Source organism: Sminthopsis crassicaudata, chromosome X (genome assembly GCF_048593235.1).
Source record: "Sminthopsis crassicaudata isolate SCR6 chromosome X, ASM4859323v1, whole genome shotgun sequence".
Taxonomy (NCBI): Eukaryota; Metazoa; Chordata; class Mammalia; order Dasyuromorphia; family Dasyuridae; genus Sminthopsis; species Sminthopsis crassicaudata.
In genome coordinates this window covers 89,417,416-89,441,751 of record NC_133623.1, presented here as the reverse complement: position 1 = coordinate 89,441,751, position 24,336 = coordinate 89,417,416, and the positions used below count along the sequence as shown (strand labels likewise).

General features: G+C 44.5%; 1 protein-coding gene across 1 annotated transcript; it reads right to left on the bottom strand.

Annotated features, from left to right (window-relative positions):
* Positions 1 to 16,773: 16,773 nt before the first annotated feature.
* On the bottom strand, positions 16,774 to 17,736 carry LOC141549129 (inactive ribonuclease-like protein 10). The gene has a single exon (XM_074278485.1). The coding sequence runs from the start codon at positions 17,734 to 17,736 to the stop codon at positions 17,110 to 17,112; it is 627 nt and encodes a 208-aa protein (XP_074134586.1). The 3' UTR covers positions 16,774 to 17,109.
* Positions 17,737 to 24,336: the final 6,600 nt, after the last annotated feature.

Below are 24,336 nucleotides of genomic sequence, written 5' to 3'. Positions count from 1 at the left end.
AAAAGATTTTGTCCTAAGAAACTTTTGTATCATTGTACTTTTTGTGTTTTCTGTGTATCTGTGAAAATAAAGCATTTACAATTTGTTATTTTCTTTTAAAGGCCATAAGCTGAGCCCTGTCCCCGTTTCCTTATTTCCCTAGTTTCCTGGCTGGGTAAGTCTATATCTAAGTCATTTTATGAGACCAGGATAGAATAGAGTGGCCGTACCCAACATAATCCCCAAAACCTTGAGGGTCTCTAACCTGAGAGATGACCAAGCTAGAAGACCGTTTATCACACACACACACACACACACACACACACACACACACACGTGTGCACACACACAGAGCTTGTAACAACAGACCACTAGGATAAGGAGATGAGCATGATGTGGCAACAGAAACTACAGGAGCAAGTAAATTTCTAAACCAGTACAAAGCACAAGCCGGTGGGCTTGAGAACCCCTGCTCGTAGCTTGGAGGCTGTTGAGGGCATAGGGAGTACGAAGTGAGCACATGAAAAATTCTCTACTGTTAATTTATAAGGTCGTTATCTTGCTGGGATTTTTGCTTTCTTGTCCTGTGGAAGCAACTATAATTTTCCATTTCAAGTGCGTAATTCCTTTGTGGGTTGTTTGTTGTTGTTTTTGAGTTAGTGGGAACTTGGAAAACTGCCTGATGCTAAATCTTGTTGTTCACATTCTTAATTAATCTTCTATAATTGGAGCTCTACAAAATGAAATGGCTATTGAGCATTCTGTCACTTGAAATGTTAGTGCCAAGGATGTTTTCATTTTCCTCTGTCGAGGAGATTTTTATATTTTTTTTACAGAGAAGAGGTAGGATAGAATAAAGCAAAAGGAAGGGGAGGTAGTTAGGGTGAAAAATAACAATGTCACAGAGGATAGTGGTTAACAAAGCTTTATTGCTACTCGCAGGGAGAGTAGGAAAATGGTTATCAATGGGCTTGTGACCCCCATTGACCCACCATCCAATGAGGACCACAAAGGGGATGGCTTGGATAGGCAGTAAGATATGTACTCCAATTGACAGCTGAAACTTAGACCTTTTAGCTCAAGAGATGACATGTCACATGGTGATGTGGCAACATCACCAGGGGCACAAGGCCGTAGAGTGGGGTAGGCCACTGGAATGATGGGATGAAGGGCATCCCATGAAGAAGGTAGGGCAGGGAGCTAGTGAGCTCAATTCCAATTGTGCCCCAGCAAACACCCAGGGGGGGCTACCCCAAGTTTTCGTGTAAGCTATGCATCATGACCTGTTCTGGGGGCTGGGGTCACCAGCGGCTTTCACCAACTCACAGCTAGGTGATCTCTAAGGTACGTTCAAATTCAGAGATTCCCTGAAATCATATCCCCTGAAATATACTCATGCTATAAAAGTTCCCCATAGTAAATCTGCCCATTTTAATACAATTTATTCTCTAAGACAAATGTGAATCCCGATTCTCAATACAGTGCCAGAAAAATCTTACGTTACTAAACTTCTATTACATTCCTAAACTTTGATGTTTTCATTTTTGTCAGCATCAGTTTTGCTTTGTGAAAGCTGGAATGGGGGAGCATGGGAGACATATAAAGAAGCAGGCCTGAGCGACCTGGAGGAAGGAAATGAGGCAACAAGTTGAGGACTTCCATCATAGAATCAAATAGGTTCTTAGTGACCAGCTGAGAAGCCACTATCAATAATCTCACAGATGCATACATCTATAACATCATCACGCTTATAGCACCATGAAGGTTCGAATTGAGGAGTTGTTTAAGGACAGCACGGAGGAACGATTTGGGCAGCATAGGTGACCGTGTTTGAAAGTGTGAGAGTCATTTGGGGGGGCACTCATTTGTTCTGAGAGAACAATTTGGGTGCCGTACTCCCCAAAGCATAGTTTCAGAACGAGTACAATGATCATTTGGTTATACTATGACCTGGCGAGCCCACACCTGAAGTACTGGCTCCGGTTCTGAGTGCCATTATTGACAAAGGATATTAAGGGTTAGTTGGAAGTGATCAGGATGGTCAAGGAACTTGAAACTCTGCCATATGGGGACAGGTGAAAGGAATTGCAAATAATTTAGATGGAAAGGCAATCTTTCTGTATTATGGGAAAAACTCTGCACTTCAAGTTGGGTACACTAGGGTGTGAATTCTACCTCAAATGTTTTCTAACTATGTGAACCCTAATAAGTCAGCTAAATTGTCTGGGTTTCCGTTATCTTATGGAAATGACTTCTAAAGTCTTCTCATCTTTTGAAATCTATGAAATACATCAACCCACTTGCAGATAATGGAATTTTACAAGAGAAAATTGATTAGATCAACAGAATGAATGCCCTGTTTCACCTAACTTGTTACATGTACAGGTAACTTGAAGTCTAGAAAAAAATTAGATTTGTAAGAGTAGAGTCAAAACTCCTTAATTTGGCTCCATCATCTAGGTACAAATTCTTTTGGATTGAACCAAATAATTTAAACTGAGTGTTCCTAGAGCCTGTGTGTCTGTGTGTGTATATATATATGCCCAAAGCAGTACTTTTCCTTAAAAATCTTATTGTATCTTAAATCATTTCTACATACCTTGCAATCAGTGGTAGTCAATTAGCTACCTGGATTCAGCACACTGTCCCGGTGCTTAGCAGAGTGTCTGACAAAGAGTAGGCACTTAATTAGTGTTTATTGATAGGGTGATTCAGTATCCACCTCAATCTATAGCCATCTGGAGAGCTGTGCCCTTTCCTTCAGCGCTTCGGAGTTAAGCAATTCAGATTCATTTCCTACTGGCACCACAGGTTAGTAGGCAAGAAGCATCTGAATATCTGCAAATTCAATATTGATTCTATCTTCAGAACTTCTGCCCATTCCTACTCCTTACCAAGCTGCCATGTCTATGATGTCAGTTTAATCCTGGGGGCGAGGGGAGTAAATGGAGTGTCCTGCTAAGCATATTCCAATCTTCTCTGCTATTAAAAAGTTTGTTAGGATTATTAATAAAAATTTGACATCAAAATATAGTCTCATGATGGTAACTCAGAGCCTTTATTTAGTTCATTATATGCCAGCCATGTGTAAGGGTGGAGCTCCTCAGACAAAGTTCAAACCCTTTTCCTGTTTAGTTCTCCATACCGTAGCAAGCTTGCTATGGGCTCTCCCTCCGGAGCCAAGCTGACTACATTGACCCTTCAGGAGTCCAGAAGTCTTCTCTACCCCCATTAAATGCTCACTCAAACCCTCCGCTGCTCACCAGTGACTAGGGTTCCAGTTCCATTTAACCATTTGCCATTGATTGGTTTTTAGAAAGGCTTCTTTACTTCAAGAAAAAACACCCAAACAATATTTCAGGAACCACAGAATTGGATTAGAATTAGTTCTGTCATTAGGGTTAGAATTAATTCAATCCCTACATCACAATGATCCCACTAAATTCATGCTCTTTAGGATTGACTGGTAGATGAGTCTTATCTCATCTACATCATCATTTATATTTGCATCACAAAAGTTACCCTCGAGGAGCATACATCTATGGTGAGAAAGCTCTGCTGGGCCTCAGACTCCTGGATTTTGGTGGCTTGCCCTCCATTCTATTTCCAGATTAATTTTCTTCACCTGAAAGAACAAATATGGAGGCCTGGGGCCCTTGGGAAGAAGGTCCCGAGGCTCAATTCACACAAAGTCACTGAGATCCCCCAAGAGTACACTAAAAAGAGTATAGGAAAGAAACAAGGCTGAGGATAACTCTGGCTTTTGGAAGAGGCCCAAGTTCCAGCTATGCAGCCAAACAAGAAAAGTTCCTCCTTGACTCGTGGTCAGTAGGTTGGAACCAAATGCAGAATAATAAGTAGCTGAGGGGGAAGGCACAGATAGCACTGCACCTGGAGTGGAGAAGCTAGGAATTTAAACTAGCTCAGTGACTCCATGAAAGTCTCTTCACCTCGGTTTGCCTTAGTAAAATCTGTGTTGTGAATTTTACTCAGTAAAATCATCTGGAAACCAGGGATCATAACAGCCTCTACCTCACATAGCAGGGTTGTTGTGAAACCCAATGAGATCACAATCTGTAAAAAGCATCTCGAGGGGCAGCTAGGGGGCGCAGTGGATAGAGCACCAGCCCTGAATTCAGGAGGACCCGAGTTCAAATCTGGTCTCACACACTTAACACTTCCTGGCTGTGTGACCCTGGGCAAGTCACTTAACCCCAGCCTCAGAAACCTGGCATCTCGCCAAGTGCCTGGCACACAGTAGGCACTTGTTTCCTTCCTTCCTTGACAAGGACTTTGAGAATCATATCATTATTCATTTATTTCAGAATTCCTCTGGTCCTTTCAACTGCTATGCCTTCACTTTTATGGACACTTTCCAAATAACCAGTGTCTCCTATAATACCTATTTCTTTACATCTTGTCTCTTCCAAAGTCTTTATGATGAGAGTTAGGGAAGGGGTAACCCCTTTTGCTTTGGCGGAAGGATACATAGTTAAATGCAGTCTAGTGAATTCCACAGAGTCCCCTGTAAAGGAATTTACAGGCCCGAAAACCTAGATTGATAAAAAGATTTATTATGGGGTTTGGAAGTAAAGTCTAGTTAGTAAAAGGTGAAGGTAGAGACAAAGGGGCACCGGAAATAGGGTTCCAGTGGCCAGAGATCTTTGGCAGCCAGGCATAAAGCTGCCATGGTAGGAACCTCTGTAAAGAGAGGGCTCCAGTCTGGCTCTTTTATTAATGAGAGATTTAGCCAAAGGGGCCTGTGGGGGTATCCCAAGTTGGCCCAGATCGAGAGCCCAGATCTCCTATTGGAATTCAAAGGAGTGCTTTTGACAAGATTTGTGAATCAAAGGTCCTACCCTCTTGATAATGCATCAGCCTGGAGGGGCTGGGAATCTGAAAGGATTAGTTTCTTAAAGGGAGCAACCCACATCATTTCCAGGGACTATTTTTTTTTTTTTTCCTTTGAATTCCCAAGAGGAAGTTCCCAGTACATGGTATGCATTCACTAAATGTTTGTTTATTGCCGTTGGAGATTTATCTCACCTTACTTAGGACTGTGAAAGTTTTCTGGTTGCTGATATGCTCTTGCAAGCCTTCTGAATTGATCAGTTATCACTGATATATGAGCCGTTCTTAACCTCTCCTTCCAGAGTCGGGAGGCATTTAGTTCCTCTATGGCACGCTTTCCTGGGTGCTGAAGAATAGATGATGGTGCCATGCTTTCTCAATCACCAATGAAGTGAGGGCTGAGTGCCCACTCTCATGCTTTTTAGCCAGAAAAGTGCTTTGCTTCTGGGATAATATCATTTTGGTATCTAAACCAGAAATAGATAAAGCAGAGAAAGAAAGAGATGAGTGATTCTAATTGGGATTACATGCAAAATGTTGAAATAAATTACAAAGAAGTGATAGTGACAAAAAGGTGAACTATAATCAGATTGGACTTTTATTCAGAATCCAGGGTTGATTCAACTGTAGGAACACTGTAAAGGTTAAAAACAAGAACAATAAAAAGCACATGATTATAGTAATAGATGCAGAAAAAGCTTTTGAGAAAACTCAATAGCAGTCCTGTTAGGAACATCCAAATGCAGAGGAATTTATAGACCTTTCCTTAATATGATAAAGTCATAAAATAAAATATTTCTAAAACCAAGGACTGGAATATATTATGGGAATAAATCAGTCCTTTACAATAAGCTCAGTGATAAATAAAGGGTGTCCATTATTAGTACAATTATTTGATGTACTACTAGAAATGCTTCATGAAAATATCATGAATGTCATTATGAAAAGAAAATAATTTGAAGGAAAAAACCTAGACAAAGAGGAATTACTACTATTTTCATATTATCTGATTGTTTATTTAGAGAACCCTAGAATTTTACGTAAAAATTATTTGAAATAATGACTTCAACAAAGTTTAAGGATATACAAATAAATGCAGATAAATCATTGGTGTTTCTGTGAAGTACCAACTTAACCTCATGGGAAGGGAAACAAAGATGAATTTCATTCAAAACAAGTGGTTCTGCTTCTCAATAGATTTTCTGTGAGTTGTAAATTGGCTTATGAACTTGTAGGCAGGTTCCCAGCTAAGTTTCCGTAGACTGTGCATAAACGGACACACTTAAATATTCGGAGTTGTATGTCTGGGGGAGCCATATTTCCTCATATGATCTCACGTGTCTTTTCAATTTGTCATATGACCAGAGTCACTTCTTAGCTATAATATGAATTAAGGATAGCCAATTAATGTTTTGTCTCCTTTCAGTTTACAACTAACCCTAACCCTAACCCTTTCTATTGTTTAGAATTACTGTTGCTTTCCAAATTTGTCTCTATAAATGTCTGTCCAACCATGCGATATGTTGAGTACCATTGCCAGACTCTAAAAATGTCATGCCCTCTGACTCTCAGAAGCTCAAAACAGTTCAAATCTTTTACTCAAATACCTCTTTCCAGGATTTTGCCACTTGAGATGCCAAGGCAATTCAGATGAGGGACTTTGGACACTTGCCATTGACTGATGCCCATTGGTAAAGTCCTTTGTGATTTCAGGCTCAGTCCCTTTTCTTCAGTTTCTTCACGTGAAAAATGATTTAAATGCCCTCAAAGGTCCCTTCTAGCTCTCATCTAGGATGCTTGGGTAGCCCTATTGCACATCCAAGACAAGGATCTTTAGCTGAGAAAGTTCAGATTACAGGACCTCTTTTTGTTGCCTTTAACACGCTATCTTGTCCTGTCTCTGCTCACGGGCTAAGCTGCTTTGTGAAACTTAGGGGATCTAACCCCTACTTCACATATACAGGAGAGCCATCTCTTTCCACTAGATTTGATCCAGCTTTGAAATATCTCATGGGGGTTATGCTATCACTTAACCTAAGGGATCAATTGATTGTTGCCCTTCGTTCTTGAAGAGGACCAAAATAACATCACTCTGTCAGAGAAGAGTTAGTGTGTCTGACTATGGCCGATTTGATCAATATAAGCTCACAGGTCAGGGGCAGAATGTTCTACCACAGGTCAGGGACAGAATGTTCTACCACAGGTGAGATAGAATCTCCTCCCACAGGTCAGGGACAGAATGTTCTACCACAGGTCAGGGACAGAATGTTCTACCACAGGTGGGACAGAATCTCCTCCCACAGGTCAGGGACAGAATGTTCTGCCACAGGTCAGGGGCAGAATGTTCTCCCACAAGTCAGGGACAGAATGTTTTACCACAGGTGGGACGGAATCGTCTCCTACTGGTCAGGGACAGAATGTTCTACCACAGGTGAGATAGCATCTCCTCCCACTAGAATCTCCTCTCACAGGTCAGGGACAGAATGTTCTGCCACAGGTGAGATAGAATCTCCTCCCACAGGTCAGGGACAGAATGTTCTACTACAGGTGGGACAGAATCTCCTCCCACAGGTCAGGGACAGAATGTTCTGCCACAGGTGAGATAGAATCTCCTCCCACAGGTCAGGGACAGAATGTTCTACCACAGGTCAGGGACAGAATGTTCTACCACAAGTGGGACAGAATCTCCTCCCACAGGTCAGGGACAGAATGTTCTGCCACAGGTCAGGGGCAGAATGTTCTCCCACAAGTCAGGGACAGAATGTTTTACCACAGGTGGGACGGAATCGTCTCCCACTGGTCAGGGACAGAATGTTCTACCACAGGTGAGATAGCATCTCCTCCCACTAGAATCTCCTCTCACAGGTCAGGGACAGAATGTTCTGCCACAGGTGAGATAGAATCTCCTCCCACAGGTCAGGGACAGAATGTTCTACCACAGGTCAGGGACAGAATGTTCTGCCACAGGTGAGATAGAATCTCCTCCCACAGGTCAGGGACAGAATGTTCTACCACAGGTCAGGGACAGAATGTTCTACCACAGGTCAGGGACAGAATGTTCTACCACAGGTCAGGGACAGAATGTTCTACCACAGGTCAGGGACAGAATGTTCTACCACAGGTCAGGGACAGAATCTCCTCCCACAGGTCAGGGACAGAATGTTCTACTACAGGTGAGATAGAATCTCCTCCCACTAGAATCTCCTCCCACAGGTCAGGGACAGAATGTTCTACTACAGGTGAGATAGAATCTCCTCCCACGGGTCAGGGACAGAATGTTCTGCCACAGGTGGGACAGAATCTCCTCCCACAGGTCAGGGACAGAATGTTCTGCCACAGGTCAGGGACAAATAGTTCAAGAGAACATTTGGAGTAGAATCTCTAAATCTGCACATCTCACCTCTCTTTTGGGGTACTTCAATTCTGCTTTGTCCATAGAGCACAACACCCTCTCTGAATGAGGGCCTGCTATGCTGAGAAGTCCTTGTCAGAATCTCCCATGTCATGCAATCAACTCTAAAATTCTGGAGACTTTGGAAGTCTGACCTCCACGTGATTACCTTCTTTTTATGAGTGCTTCACGAAATAGTCTTTGAGGAAAACATATGTCTGGCATTTAAACATCAGTTCATCAGTAGATCTGGAGCTCTTGGTGATTTAGTTAGAGAAAGGCCCTCAGTGGTACCTTTTCCTGCCAGGTGGTCTCCAAGATCTTCCTAAGACAATTCAAATGGCAGTTATTAAGTTTCCTGGCATGGTGCTGGTAGACAGTCCAGTTTCCAAGGGCACACAACAATGAGGTTATCCCAACGGCTCTGTAGACCTTCAATTTGGTCTTCAGTCTAATACTTCTTTTCTTCTTGACTTCTCTTCGGAGCCTTCCAAATACTGAGCTACCTCTGCCAACACATGTGTCAACTTCATCATCAGTGTGACCATCCCTTCCAAGGTAAGTCAACTCATCCACAGCATTCAAAACCATTTGGTACTGCCTAAGAAACAGAGTAGTCGATCAGTGGAATAGGTTCGGTTCACGGGACAAAATGATCAATGACTATAGTCATCTAGTGTTTGACAAACCCAAAGACCCCAGCTTTGGGGTTAAGAATTCACTATTTGACAAAAACTGTTGGGAAAATTGGAAACTAGTATGGCAGAAACTAGGCATAGACCCACACCTAATACTGTACACTAAGATAAGCTCAAAATGGGTTCATGATTAAAACATAGAGAGTGATATGATAAACAAATTAGAAGAACATACCTCTCAGATCTGTGGAGAAAGAAGGAATTTGTGACCAAAGAAGAACTGGAGTTCATTAGTGAACATAGATCATTTTGACTATATTAAGTTAAAAAGTTTTTGTACAAACAAAACTAATACAGACAAGATCAGAAGAGAAACAATAAACTGGGAAAACATTTTTACATTCAAGGGTTCTGATAAAGGCCTCATGTCTAAAATATATAGTTGATTGACTCAAATTTATAAGAATTCAAGCTATTCTCCAAATGATAAATGGTCAAAGGATATGAACAGACAATTTTCACACAAAGAACCTGAAACCATTTCTATTCAGGAGGCATTTAGGGTTAGAGGAATGCAAATGAAGACAACTCTAAGATACCACTACCACCTCTCAGACTGGCTAAGATGACAGGAAAAGATGACGAATGTAGTAGAGGATGGGGAAAAACTGGGACACAGATACATTACTGGTGGAACTGTGAATGGATCCAGTCATTCTGGAGAAAAATTTGGAACTATGCTCAAAGGGCTATCAAACTGTGCACACCCTTGATCCAGCAGTGTTTCTACTGGCTTTATATCCCAGAGAAATCTTAAAGAAGGGAAAGGGACCCAAATGTGCTAAAATGTTTGTGGCAGCCCTTTTGTAGTGGCAAGAAACTGAAAACTGAGCGGATGCCCATCAGTTGGAGAATGGCTGAATAAGTGATGCTATACCAGTTTTATGGAATATTATTGTTCTGTAAGAAACGATCAGCAGGATGATTTCGGAGAGGCCTGGAGAGACATATGAACTGCTGCTGAGCGAAAAGAGCAGGAGATCATTGTACACAGCTGTTAGGATTCTTACAAGGTGCTAAGTCACTGGAATGAATAGAGACAATAATTATCTAATTCAGTAGGATGGATCTGACCCTACAAGGAGATGTTATGGGCCAGAACTTGAAACAAGGTACTGAGTGGAATTGAGGAGACAATGGTTAAATCTAATTTAGCACTGATTTAATCCTACAACAAATAATAGTTTCCTAGTGATATAATGATTGGTGTGTATTCAGTGGGCACCATATAAGCAAGAAGCTCTCAGAACTTCGGGAGAGAACTTTAGAGGACTTCCAGGAGATTCACAACTAGGATTGACTTCCAGGAGATCCACAAGTCCAATCTCTGGGTGGAGATTCAGAGTCAAGATTCATTCCCACTTCAACCTTCGTGCTGGCTGGAGACATTCGGACAAGAGCTCTTGGGAACCTAGGAGAGAGGAAGTCCTCCAGAAAACTAGCCAAGCCCCAAGTGAAGGAGAGAAGATTTTGGAAGAGACAATAAAGGAGTTGGACTTTAATCCCTGGCTGCATTTGGGGTGATTACACTGAAGTGAAACTAAGGCTGCCTCCAGAAGCTCTCCAAGAGATCTACTTCCAGAGAATGATTACAATTTAGAGAAGAGAACATTACACACAGTAACAACAAGATTTATGTGAGCATCAATTCTTATGGACTTAGCTCATTTCATCAATGAGGTGATTCAAGGCAATTCCAACAATCTTATGATGAAGAGATTCATCTACACCCAGAGAGAAGAATTGTGGGAACTGAAGGTGGATCAAAACAACATTTTCATTCTTGTTGTTGTGGTTTGGTTGAATTTTATTTTATATTTTTTTTCCTTTTTAATCTTATTTTTTTTTGTGCAGCAAAATAATTTTATACTTATTCCTATATTGGATTTAACATATTTTTACCATGCTTAACAGTTAAATATTAGATTCCTTGCCATCTAGGGGAGGGAGTGGGAGAAGGGGGGGAAATTGGGACACAAGGTTTTGCAAAGGTCAATGTTCAAAGATTATCTTTGCGTATATTTTGAAAATTAAAAAAAAACCCTTCAATAAAAAACAAAAACCAAAAAAAAAAAAAAAAACCAATCACATAGTCTGTTAAATGCCAGTGTTTTCTGTGAGGGAAATGGAAGATAGTATTGGTGATGGTCATGTTGGTAATGAGTGATCATTACTATTGGCTGTTCTGAATCCTTTCCTCCCAAGGACTCCCTGCCATGTCTGGTAATATGAGTTTACCCTACACACAGAATTATAAGCTTGCCTTCTTTCAGCACCTGGTGATAAGAGTCCCCAGGTCTTCATAAATTGTTTTTTTTTTTTTGTTTTTTTTTTTTTTTTTGTTTTTTTTAACCTCATCAGGGCTCATCATGATGGGAGCATAGCCACTGATGATGGTGGTATGGCACTTGATTTCCAAACCTATACCACCTTCATGGCACTCCCCTTCACCCTGGCCAATCCAGAAAAATATGGATCCAGCTCCAACTTTGGTAAGCTGGCCTTTATTTGCTTATTTCACTCAGGGCTGCTATTTGGATGTGATATCTCCTGATTTCTCTCGCAATTGTTGGTCTTTCAGGTCCAGCGGATTTTGTGTTGTCTACGTGTGCACATTCCATGTACTGATGGTGAGCAGAATCATCTTTGCAAATATTTTTGTAGTTTCTTTTTGTTTCGACCACAAGTGGGATTCCTACCAGCCACAGTAATCAGGTTATGGTTGTGTGCAGCAGGCAGTTTTTAGGGCACCTTTTCCAGCCCCTTCTTCACAGCAGTAGGAGAGCAGTTTGAGCCTTAAAAAAGGCTGCTCAGACACTCAGGAGGCTGCTGAATCCCACTGCTGCAGCCAGTGAGAAGAAGACACTGTGTATAGGGTTGGGACTACAGCTCCCAGTGTTTTTATACCTACTGCTTCTTCACTTGCCCGTCACCGTGGGGCTTTGAGAAAGGTAGAACTGCTAACACAGTGTGATGATGCCTTTTAAATGAGACAGAGTTGCATGAAGTCATCGTCTCTCTTCCAATGTTTCCAAAGTCCAGGAGCAGGACAGAGTCAAGATGACTGTCAAGGGCTTGGTGTGCAGTGAATGCCCTTGGCCTGTTCAATGCCCGATGGAGCTCTAGGGGCTCCCCGACGCTCTCCTAAATGCAATAAATATTATATTCAGTAAAAAACCATGACAACACATTAAAAACTCATTGCAGACTAAACGACCTAATCTCAAAGAATGAGCAAAAGGAAGAAATCATAGAAATGATCAATAATTTCATTAAAGAGAATGATTAAAATGATACGATACAATTTCAGCGACCTTCATGGTTATTGGGACAAATTGTCTTCAGCTGCCCATTGTACTGCAGGATGTTTTGACATGCTTGGGGTAGACGCCCTCCTAACTCACCCATGAACTTGAGGGCCTATCGGTTACCCTCAACATGAGTTAGCCCATCTTTCCACATGGTTTGCCAGAATGTGGTCACTGCAACTTCTTGGAGCTCCCAGTAAAAGTCAGATGACAGGTGGACACCATCAGTGGAAATCATCTTGAAAAGAGCTCAGCAGCCCTCACGCCAGAGTTGCTAGTCCTCCCTCGACACTCCTCCATTCCTAAAGGAGCAGTTAGACCCTTTGAGCATGATAATCATAATCATGATATTACAACCTTTAAAGAGTACTTACTATGTACCTGGCACCATGCTAAGTGCTTTATAAATGTAAACTCATTGAATCTTCATAACAAGCTTGGGAGGAAGGTGGTATCATTATCCCTAATTTTTTTTGATGAGGAAACAGAGGCAGACAAAAATGAAGTGACTTGCCCAAAGATCACACAGCAAATCAGAGTATACAGTCATGTCTGAACTCAGATTTTAACTCCAAGCTCAGTGCTCTATCCACAGTGCCACCCACTTGCTTCAGAATAAGGAAGATTAATCACTGGCATTAAAAACTAGGGAATCAGTAAATACATTCATCTCAGATCACAAATGCAATAAATATTATATTCAGTAAGGAACCATGGCAACACGTTAAAAACTCTAAACAACCTAATCTCAAAGAATGAGGAAAAGGAAGAAATCATAGAAATGATCAATGATTTCATTAAAGAGACTGATTATAGCACTGATGGTGATGAAATCAAGTAATTATAAGGAGTTATATGATCTAATTACATGTCAATAAGATGAACACTTCAGTCAAAATGGAAGAATATTTACAAAAATATAAACTGCCTAGATTGGCTAAAGAGGAAATACAATATCTAAATGGACCTATTTTGGAAAAAAGAAAGTGAACAGGCCATAAAGAGCTTCCTAAGAAAAAACACCAGAATCAGATGGATTTCCAACTGAATTCTACTAAACTAAATGAAACTAGTGTGTGTGTGTGTGTGTGTGTGTGTGTGTGTGTGTACTGCATTTATTTTTTATTAAAGCTTTTTATTTACAAAACATATGCATGGGTAATTTTTCAACACTGACCCTTGCAAAACTTTCTGTTCCAAATTTTTCCCTCCTTTCCCCACCCCTGCCCTAGATAGCACCTAGTCCAAAGCATTAAATATGTTAAAATACATAAACTCAACTTTTAAAAAAGCTAATTCCAAATAGACCCGAAAGGACCTTTGAGAAGAAGGATGCTAGCCACATCCAGAGAAAGAACCAACAAATAGAAGTAAGTGTAGCATGGTTTTATGTATCTATATGTAATTATGTATTTGTGTCTAATGGTAGCCTTCTCTAGGGCAGAGTGAAAAGGGAGAGAGAGAAAAAAAGTCTACAGCTAAGAACAAAAGAAAAATTAGGAGGAAACAAAGAAAAGCAGGGTGGCTTTGAAAAATGATGTGTGGTGTTGATTTATATGGCTTTTCAAACAAAAATAAACAGGGCGAAATGGAAGCGTATGGTTTTATACTGAATCTTCTTCTTACGCTGGGCTTTATACACGGATTGTTCTCTTTTTTCATCTTTGTATTTAAGTTCAAAATGAATTTTTAAAAAATCAGCATGACTCACAAATAAGATGTGTGATTCTGATACCAAGGAATTTCCTACGTAGGTGAGAGCCCTAGTATAATTTAAAACTTGCGATTCAGTTGCTGTGTGATGATTCATGAATGTTGCAACATTTCTATAAAACTTCTCTGCCTTTGAAAGAGGATTGTGAGTCATTTTTCAGGTACTGGTCCCATCTGAATTTTGGAAGGTATATTTGAGTGGTGAATTAGGTCTAGGATGTCTTTAGGAAAAGTCTCCTCAACTCCTCCTAATATGGGCGATTTATGGTCCCCCAAGCCTTTTATGCTGTCTTTCAAAACCTTTCTAATCCTCAAGCTCTGAAATCAATTCTCCCCTTTATGGATGTCAAGATTCAGATGAAAGCTCTGCCTATGGGAAATGCACAGCATTATGAATGAAAGAAAGAACAACTTGTCATGTTTAGCAAGCAGCACTTAAGCGGTCAAACTGAAAAGCAAACTTGCCGGCCGTTCAACTGCACCTAGCCAGATAGCCAAATGATTTGCTGTTTGCACTCTCTGGATGTGCCCAAATGCCATGTGGGAAATGCACATCTGTGGGTCAACCACAACTTTGTGTGAAAAAATTGCAAAGGATATATTCAGGAACAGGCTAGAGCATAACAAGGAGCCCATTCCTCGGTAACAACCAAGCCAGTGGAGGGGAAGGGAGAAACCTTCTCACTTAGATCCTTGGACAACGTGATTCAGCTTTATCCAGCTCCATCTTCCTGGGTAGATCCACCAAGGAGGCCTTCTACTGGGACCCCACATATCAGCCGGCTTTCTAATCCTGGATCATTTTCTTTTCTGCTCCTTAGTTCTAGGGAGAAGAGCCAGCTGCTGCCACAACTGCAGCTTCTGGGTACTCTGTCCCACCTCACACACTGCTGTCAGCCATATTCCTAAAGGGTTCAAACTTCCATTTAGGTGGCACCCCAGTGGCTGGAGCAGGGGAGCAGGAATCAGGAGGACCTAAAGTCATATCCAGCCTCAGACTCAGTGACTCAGGGTAGGTCACTTCACTGCTGTCTGACCTGATGTCCTCAGCTGTGAAATGGGGATAATACCAGCCCCTAACTCCCCGGGGCTGTGGATCAAATACGATCCTATTTGTAAAATGCTTGGCCCAGTGCCTGGCACATGACAGTTGCCATAAAGATGCTTGTCGGTATATTCATTGATTGTTTTCCCCTTTCTAAATCGAGTTCCCTAGCTGCTGTTCCTCCAGCTATAGGATTCATGAGAGTGATTGTTTTTTCTCTATGCGAGGCCCCCTGCTCAGGAAGCCTCCTCTCTCCAAAAGATCCAATCTCTGACTTCGCAGACTCTGGTTACCATGGCGGCAATCCTCCAGACTAGACAATCTCGCTTTTCTGTTCCAAGACAACAATGTAACCTAGCTGGGTTCATTCTGCCCGAGAAATGCTCCTCCTCTAACTAGGATTTAGGAACACTGAACAGGAGCCCCCCTCTTTGCAGGGGGGCGTCAGTAAGCACATGTCTGGTCCTGCTGCATCTGACAGGTGCTTCTTGGGGGAACCTTGATACGGCTGCCCTGATTGCTGACCTCTTTAATGGGAAAATAGCCTAACAGATGCCCGCCAGAAAAACAACCGAAGAAGCTTTAGGCCAATGCATGTAACTGCCCAGAGCTTCTGAAGCAAAGGAGCCATTAATAATTGGGAGGGGGGAGGAGGGACAAGAAGAAAAATTTACAGACACTGGCCACCTGCTGACGTTGCACACGCTGTGCTCTGGAAGAAAGGGACTAGGGGAGAGGACGGGGAGAGGTTTAGTGGATGAATTTTGGAAGCCAATAGAAAAGGTGGCCCCTTTCACCAGAGACTGTTTCCGAGCTGCCTCTGGATGGCCCCTGACACTGGAAGGGTATCCCTAGGAGGTGCCCCTTCATCTTGGTGCAGTCATGGTCACACCTGAAACCTCATCGCGCTCAGAAGAAGGGCAGAGGGGACAGCTTAGGGCCCAACTAGGGCTCGAGAGGGAGAGGGGGGGATGGCATTGAAGACCTCCTCTGACCATCTCTTCATTAGCATCCTCCCCCACCCATACCTCAGGAAGGAATGGAGCTTGGTGGGAAGTACACCCCAACTTCCCAGCATGCCTCCTTTCCCAAGACCTTGCTTTTTCCAAACCTATTCTTCATCCTCCCTCTGAGCCAGGACTCCTCTTAACCCTTTCCAAACTGTGCAGCCCCTAACTCTAACCCCACCATGTCCCCCCTTTTCCCTCTTGCTCCTCTCCAGGTGGTTGGAAGTAGACACCTTTGGGGCACAAACGGTCTTGATTTCTCGCATGTACAACTCTATCACTTAACACAATGTGGGGCAACAAAGTGGTTACCTTTAATTATGAATTTATTAACGTAGAAGGGATTTTCTCTTTGCTGTTAACATTATTTCGGGCTTCTGTTTCACCCGAATTCACAGTTTCATCTATTTGCTAAAGGAATGGAGATTTCAGCTGAGTACCACCCTGATGGAGGTTTTCCATATATTCCCTCAAAGAAGACTAGATCAGCAGCATTCGTCCATCCATACCCTCTCCTGGATGAGAAGGGAAGAACAGATCAGACTGAGACAACTGTGGCCCTCTAGACCTGCCCCTCTATTTCCTCCCACAGGGGAGACCTTTTTTTCTCTCCAAGTGTGCCCAAAGGAGCAGATCCTCATACTTATCTCCCATTCCGTGGAAGATTTTTTCTACACTATGGTAGTTACTGCTGGACTGCTTAAGAGGTGAAGATGGGGACAGCTACTTGGTGCACTAGACAGAGCAGTCAGGAAGAGCTGAGTTCAAATCTGGCCTCAGACACTTAATATTTACTGGGTGATTCTGGACAAGTCATTTAACCCCAGTTGGCTCTGCAAAAAGGGAAAAAAAAAAGAGAGAGAGAGAGAGAGAGGTTAGGATAGGAGAAAAGGTCCCAGTTTGCAGGGCCTTGCCTTCCCGATCATTAAAACTGGGAGGAAGAGGAGGATCTTGGGCATAAGGGGCTGTATTGCCACTCTTGACAGACTTCAGTTCCCTCATTTCAAAATTGCTCAAATGATCCCTCTAGCCCCTTTTTAACCCCGACCCTGTGAGCACATGCTTAAGCTGAGAATTACCAGTAGGAGAAAGAAGAGCTGTCCACCACATTTCATATTTAACAATGAAAGCTTAGAGGGCCCAAGCCGTCACAGGCAATGGTGATAGTCACAGTCACAAGAGGGCCCTGGTGGTTATACTTCTTGGGGGAGACTATGTCCTCGGTTACTTGACAAATAGTGAACAGAGGTTGCCTGCGCTGGGAACATTCGTTCTCCTCATAAGGGGTGTTCGGAGCGTCATGGATAGCTTTGCCTTTCTCTTGTTTTTGATGGATTACGGCACGCTTTGCCTTACATGTGTTCTCTGGCTCCCAGGCCTTCCAGGCCATCATGATGCTGTGGTCCCCATTAAACTGGACCTGCCTCAGGTAGGACGCGACCTCCTCACGGAAGAGGTCCTCAGCCGCCGGCTCTTCCACATCCCTAACTTCATCTTCTCTGAGAAAGGCCTCTGCCAACGCTGATTCCGTGGAATCCAACAGCAGCATGTCATTATCGGCCTCCTGGGGTCCCATGGCTTGGATGACATCCACATCTTCAGCTGCATCCTCCCACGAGTCACTATCCCAAAACTGATTCAGTAGCTCCTGGCTATCCTCTAGGATTGCTGGATCCAACCGGTATCCCCACCCTAGGCCCAGGAGCAGCAGCAGCATGGGGAAGATCTGCAGAACTGCCTTCATCTTTCCTGAAAAAAGAAAGGCAGACTTGAGGGAGCTAAGGATGGTGGTGGGAATCTCTTCAGAAAACACTCACATCCTCTCCCCTCTCCTCATCTGATCGTTTGCCATCCCTCCATCTCAATTTAGGACAAAGTGTCTGTTCTCTCTTATGTTTCCCCAACTCTTCCTCCTTCCCTGCCTGGCCTGAGACATGATGTCGCAGTTCTGCCCCCTTCTTTTCCCTCCCCACTTCTCATGCTGTGGTTTCTGCAGAAACAAAGTCCAACCGCGGCCCGATACTTCTCGGTACGATAGACGGCGGGGCTGGCCGGAGCTGGAGACAAACCGAATGGCAAGAGCTTAGGTCTACGAGAGGAAAGCTGGAAGTCTTAGGTTCTCCCTTTGAACACCAATGAACCTCAGAACCCTTAAAGGTGAGCCAGGGCTGTCCCACAAGCACTTCCCTCGAATAAGGTGGGAAAAGGTGGGGAGCTTGAACTCCAGGCTCCTTAGGCAAGGGCATCACAGGTGGCCAGAACGCATCAGCAAAGAGATGGCCCCTCCCTCCCATCCCTGCCACCTGGGTCAAAAGGACTGGCCCCTCTAGGCGATGAGACTGGATATAGTGGGGGAAAGTGCCAGAGCCCAACTCCACCCAGAGGACAATACTGGCGATTGCTGAGTAGTGATTCTAAAGACTGGTTCTGGCCCTTGCTCTGCCACCACTTTGAGCAAGCTATTCAGCCCTTATGGGCATCAGATGCGTCCTCTGCAAAATGAAAGGATGGGACCGGATGACCTCCATGACCCCTTGGAGCTTCCGAGGGTCTAGGAAGCCCTTTTATGGCCAGTCTGTTGTAGTTACCCCGCATTTCCCTTGCTGTGGGATCAGCCCATTCTTGCTCCTCTTCCTCTATCCCCAACTCAGCATGGGAAGAAAGGCCTCCAGAAACAATGTCAACCTCTGGACCCAATCCAGTGGGAAGAGGATGAGGATGTCCAGTTGGACATATCAGGACCTCAGAGCCTCACCAAACGCTTTGAGGAGGAGGACACAAAGGAGGAGGGGGGAGGAGATAATTCACGTTGACACAGAACTTCCTGTACGCTATCTCACTGGATACCACCGACAACCAAATGAAGTAGGTGCAGTTATTGACCCCTTTTTACAGACGAGGAAAGGGAAGAAGGAATACAAACTCAATTCTATGTGACTCCAAGTCCAGCCTAGAGCCCGTACCACCCTGTGACAGGTCCCTTCTGCAAATGAAGAACTATCGAAGGTTCTCCTCCTCCTCCTCCTCCTCCCAGTGAAGTCTGAATCCAAGCCATTCCCAAGCAGCAGAGGGAAGCCGAAGAGTTGGTCTCCTGGGCTGTCTAGAGACGGGTAGGTGAGGAAGCGTCTGGCCGTGAGCCTGTCATCCCTGCACCGACTGGCCCCCTTCCATAAGGGACGTGTCCCTCCACCTCATTGTCTGCGCTGCCACCACTACTGTTACCTCCATTCTAGTGTCGGATGTCTGTCGTCATCTTCCATCTTATCCCATTTAGACATCTGGACGGGACTCTTTGCTTGTTGTCTCTCCCATCGGAACTAACTCGAAAGGCCTGTCTTTTGCCTTCTTCTGTTTCCCTGGCACTTAGCATGATTCCTGGCACATAGTAGGTGCTTAAATCACCATTGAGCGACTGGCTGACTTACCTAAGCACCCAAGAGACTTCCAAGGTCCCCTTTCATTATAATCTTTACCCCAACCTTCCAAAGGTGGAGTCCTTCCTCCCGGGTCAATTACCTGGAAACTCAGCTGCAGAAGAAACACAGGTGCTTCCAGTGCGCCATGTACCCTTAAATAAAGCACTGCTCAACCCGTCCTTGAGCACACTCCTAGCCTTTGCTCCTTCCTACCCACATAGGCTCCGTCAAACTGGATCACACTGCTCACAAGCTGCAAGCGAACCGAATGCCAAGATAGGAAATGACCCAGGAATGTAAGGGGGCAGGAAGGCATGTTACATCAAGGGGCTGTTCCGCTCCTTGCTCACACCCACAGTCCTGCCGCGGGTAGCTGTTCTAAAGTTGGCCGACCAGATCCCACCGTTTTCCATCTCTCTTTCAGTTCTTGTCCGTTTAACTCTTTCCTGGGGAAAAGCAACAAACCTGGTCATCATTCGGCTCCATCGTGGATATCTGGCTTTTCATTTCAGGCAGGAAATTGTGCCTGGGCTTAGATTGGACTTTTCTACCAGATGCGAATGTACACGTCCCTCTCTTGTTAATCCCATCCCTACTTTCACGATCTTCCGTGACATCCGTGAATCTTGTTTCTAATCACCCGATCAATAACTCTCATTTCCACAATGACATCCCGTCTCTTTGAATTGAATCATTTGGCCCCAGAGAAGAGAAGTACCAAAGCAGGATCCCCCTGTACGGAGCCAAGATCACCAACGGTTTCTTCACACCCAGAACAAGGATAAACAAAACAGGATCAAAGAAACTCTAGATCAACTTGAAAGGACCATCGATCCTTAGCTAATGGATGAAGACAACACCATACAGGAAACGGAGAGCAGATCGGTCACTCCTTCGGCAATTAAAAGGTAACAGGCAGTTGTGAAGGGAGATCTCCTCCCTCCACATCCACTGCAGTTGTTAGGTACGCGGTAAGAGACTTCGGGAAGGAATCAAGGGTTCCGGCATCTAGCCCCCTCATAGTGAAGGGCTCCAACCAAACTCCTCAGAAAGAATCACTCAGATTCGGGCAAAGGGTTGAGGAAACCTCTCGGACTTAGGTTCCTGTCTTCCTTTGCCACACCAGGGATTGTGCACTCCAGAGGGCCAAAGGATTTGGACCCATTTATCGGTATCCTCATCTTAACTTTCTCTGGGTCAGCATGTGGCAGTATCTGTGTCAGGGATCAAAGATCAAGCGACCGTGATGGAAAAAGGAGGATTCAGTGCTCTCCAAGACAGCCGGCAAAACAGCCACGCCAAAGCAAAGGGGAACGGCAAGAAGGCCTCAGTAAAAGGACCTCGAGAGCTGTTACCCCTTGACTACATACTCTCTCGGAGCTGGAGCTCATCTTCCCGTGCGCTCTGTGGAAACACAGTGCAAGCTCATAGACTTTCAGAGAGCTTGGGGGCAGAGCTATTTGGGCCAACTTTTGAAAAATCTCGGAAAATGCGTCCTTTCCAAAAGCTAAGCCTGGCTACCTAATGGAGAACAACTGCTAATTGGGAGTTCGAGGTGGGGAGCCCAGAAGTCAGGGCTTGTGAGTACATTTAGGGTTAGAGCCTATCTAGCAGAACAAACTGGCCTCTGGTCTGTGGCTGGCTGGGGCCCAACAGAGCAGGTTACAGACACTAGAGTCAGGAATCAAACAGAAGTTGAATTTCAAAGTGAGGGATGTATGCTTTGCAAGCAAAGAGGCAGATTAAAGCAATACATGTGCCAGAGTCCTGCCCTTAGTGGGGGACCTGAGGCAATGTGCTTAAAACAAAGGCTGTGCAGCGAGCTGTCGCCCTGGCAATAGAGGGTCACAGCAGCAATGTGACCAGCTTGATTCATGGCAGGACTTCATGACCAGAACACGAATACTTGTCTGGTGCTTGTCCAAGCTCAGGGAACACCTGGTGCTGGTCAAAGCCATGTGATAACTATATGATGTTGCCAGAGGGTGAGATCATTCAGGGGGCGAACACAAAGGATTGTTGTCACGCCAAGCTCAGGGCACGGCTTGTTCGCCGGGCCTTAACTCCAGAAAACAGGGTGTCTCCCGAGGCGATCATCGGCCAGCCCCTCGGAGCTAACCCCAGACTCCCAAGGGGACGTCGTGCCCTCCCCTGCCCCGGGATCCGGCCTCCAGTGAGAGCCGGGATGGTCACTGCAAAGCACGTGCTATGGTCATATCTCTTTGGCAACTGGGAAGATAGCTTGAGGTAATGTTACTGATTAGGAGACTTGCAATAGTCCAGGCAAGGAGGGAAGAGGTTCTGTTCTAGGGAAGCAGCAGAGCGAGTGGAGAGAGGAGAATGGGCCCGAGAGAGATTTCAGAGGCGTAACATGACTCGGGGACTGACTTGTTCAAGGGATAATGCTAATCAAGAGAAAGAGAAGGGGAGGAGTGTTTTAAGGGACTTCCCGATAAGCTCATACCCTAGCTTCTCTGTTGTTGTTCCCTTATTCTTCAGTTGTGTTCAACCGTCTATGACCCTAGCGGAGGGCTTCTTGGCAGAGATCAGATCGATTGGCCGTTTCCTTCTCTGGCTTAGTTTACAGATGAGGAAACTGAGGCAAACAAGGCTAAGTGACTTGGCCAGGGTCACAGAGCCAGGAAGTGTCTGAGGCTGAATTTATCTTCCCGACTCCAGGTCTAACACTCTATCTATTGCATCACCTAGCTGCCTGACCAGTGCCTCGTTAAACAAACAAAAACCAGTGCTATTCTCCTCATGAATTCTCTCTAGGTTTATCTGCAGTCGAGCATCCGAGCAGTCAGGAGGATGAGTGGTCTGTACGGGGTCATTGATCCTGAGGTGATCTTCAGCCTGCAAAAGCTTCAGAACTACGACTGCAGGTGACTCTTAACTGCCCATTCCCAAGTCCTAAACGGGCATATCGTGCCATCCCTCTTCCAGGCTGTCAGCTCTGTGCTGTTTGCCCTCCTCCTCTCCCAATCTCCGTCACTTAGTGACCACCGAACCTCACACTGCCCTCAATTCTCAAATCCCTTCACCCCTCTTCCAGTCGTCACTCCTGATCTATCCAATGTGTGCCCCGGATTACTGCAGCTGAGCAGTGCCATGCCCCCATGCTGCCTGGGTCCAATCACATCCCCTTTTCCCCTTTGCTCCACAAGCTCCCCACCACAACCTTCCCTTGCGTATGGGAGCTGAGAAGCTTGTCTCTTATTTTCCTGTGGCAAGAGAAGTCATTCTCAATTAATTTCCTCTTCTTCTCCATCTTGAAATCAGCTTGACATCATCCCCCATTCTCCCCTCTTTTAAGCTCTACTCTGATGAAAAGGTGATCATTCCCTTCCAAAAATGGCAGCCCCTCTACATATACCCTGGGTCCCTTCTCAAGCTCCTGGAAACAGTTCCCCCACTCAAATCTTTTGACCCTAACCCTTTGGTTTTCAATTCCTCCCCATCTACTGGCATTTTCTCTGATGCTTATGAACACATGCAAGTCTCCTCCATTCCTAAACCCTGAGTAGACCTTACCAGCCTCTCAAGCTATCATCTTCTCTTTCACACACTTCTAGAGAAAGCGATTATAATCTTTTCATCTCTTTCCTCTTCTCTCACTTCTCAGTGCTTTGCTGACCTCATCACTCAACTGAAACTGTTCCCTCCAAAGTTAGCAATTATCTTTTAATCGCCAAACCTAATGGCCAGTGGTTGTTTTTTTTTTTTTTTTTTTTTTTTTTCCAATCATCCTTTTTATCTTCTTGCTAGCATCTGTCGATCACTCTCTCTTCCGGACACTCTCCTCTGTGTTTTTGTGGTACTTAACCCTCTTGGCTTGGCTCCCACCAGTCCCACTACTCCTCTGACTCCTTTACTCATTATCCACATCCCATTCGTAAAGTGTGGATATCCCCCAAGGCTTCATCCTAACCCTTCTTCCCTTCTTCTTCTCTATTCCTTCTTTTTCTCTGAGTGACCTCATCAGCTCCCATGGATTTAAATCATCATTTCTGCCATCATATGAATACAGCAGTAGTTTTTTCCTCTAAGCTTCAATCTAGATGGATGGGATTCCAGCCTGATATTCTGTGAGCATCTCAAACTCAACGTGTGCAAGATAGGGCTCAGAATGTTTCCCCCCAAACCCTCCCTTCCTCCAAACTCTCTCACTTTCTGTCAAGTCATTGTCATAAGGCTTTCAGGTATACAACATTAGTATCATGCGCACCTCTTCTTTGTAATCATACGTATCCAATCGAGGGGCCCAATCAAGCTCCTTCTACTTCCCCAGCATCCGGCAGCGGCAGTGGGATACAGAGGATGGCCTCAGCATCTGGGATAAGCTCTAAGCAGTCCTTAGGGCTTCAGCCACCTTCCTGGCCCCGCCCGCTGGAATGAAATGTTCTCCTCCACCCACTCTGCCAGGGAAAGTCTTCACAGACTTGGGGTAGACAACCCCCCAACTCACCAACGGGTCTGAGGCCTGTCAGTTCCCCTCTGCCTGATTTCGGCCACTCGCCGAGACATCTCTGCCGAGCCGTGGCTGCTGCACGTGCTACAGCTTCTCGGGGCCACGGTTGAGAGTTGGGTGCCAGCCAAACACCCCGATTAAATGAGCAGCCCTGAAAAGAGCTCAGCAAGCCCTCACAGTAGAGGTGCTAGTCCTCCCCCAACGCCCTATACATATTTTGAGTCTTCCAATTTAAACAAGACATTTTTCTCTATTTAAATCCCAAACTTGAAAGTCATCTACCTATTTCATTAAATTATGCAGGAAATTCCTTTTTGCATGGCCTCAGAACTGTCTTAAAAGATATCTTTAGTCAGCAAATTGTCCAATATTTCAAGAAATAGGAATGCTAATCACCAGCAAAAAAGATAACAGCAACCAGAGTCATGATGGCTTTCAGTCTGCATTCCCACCACAT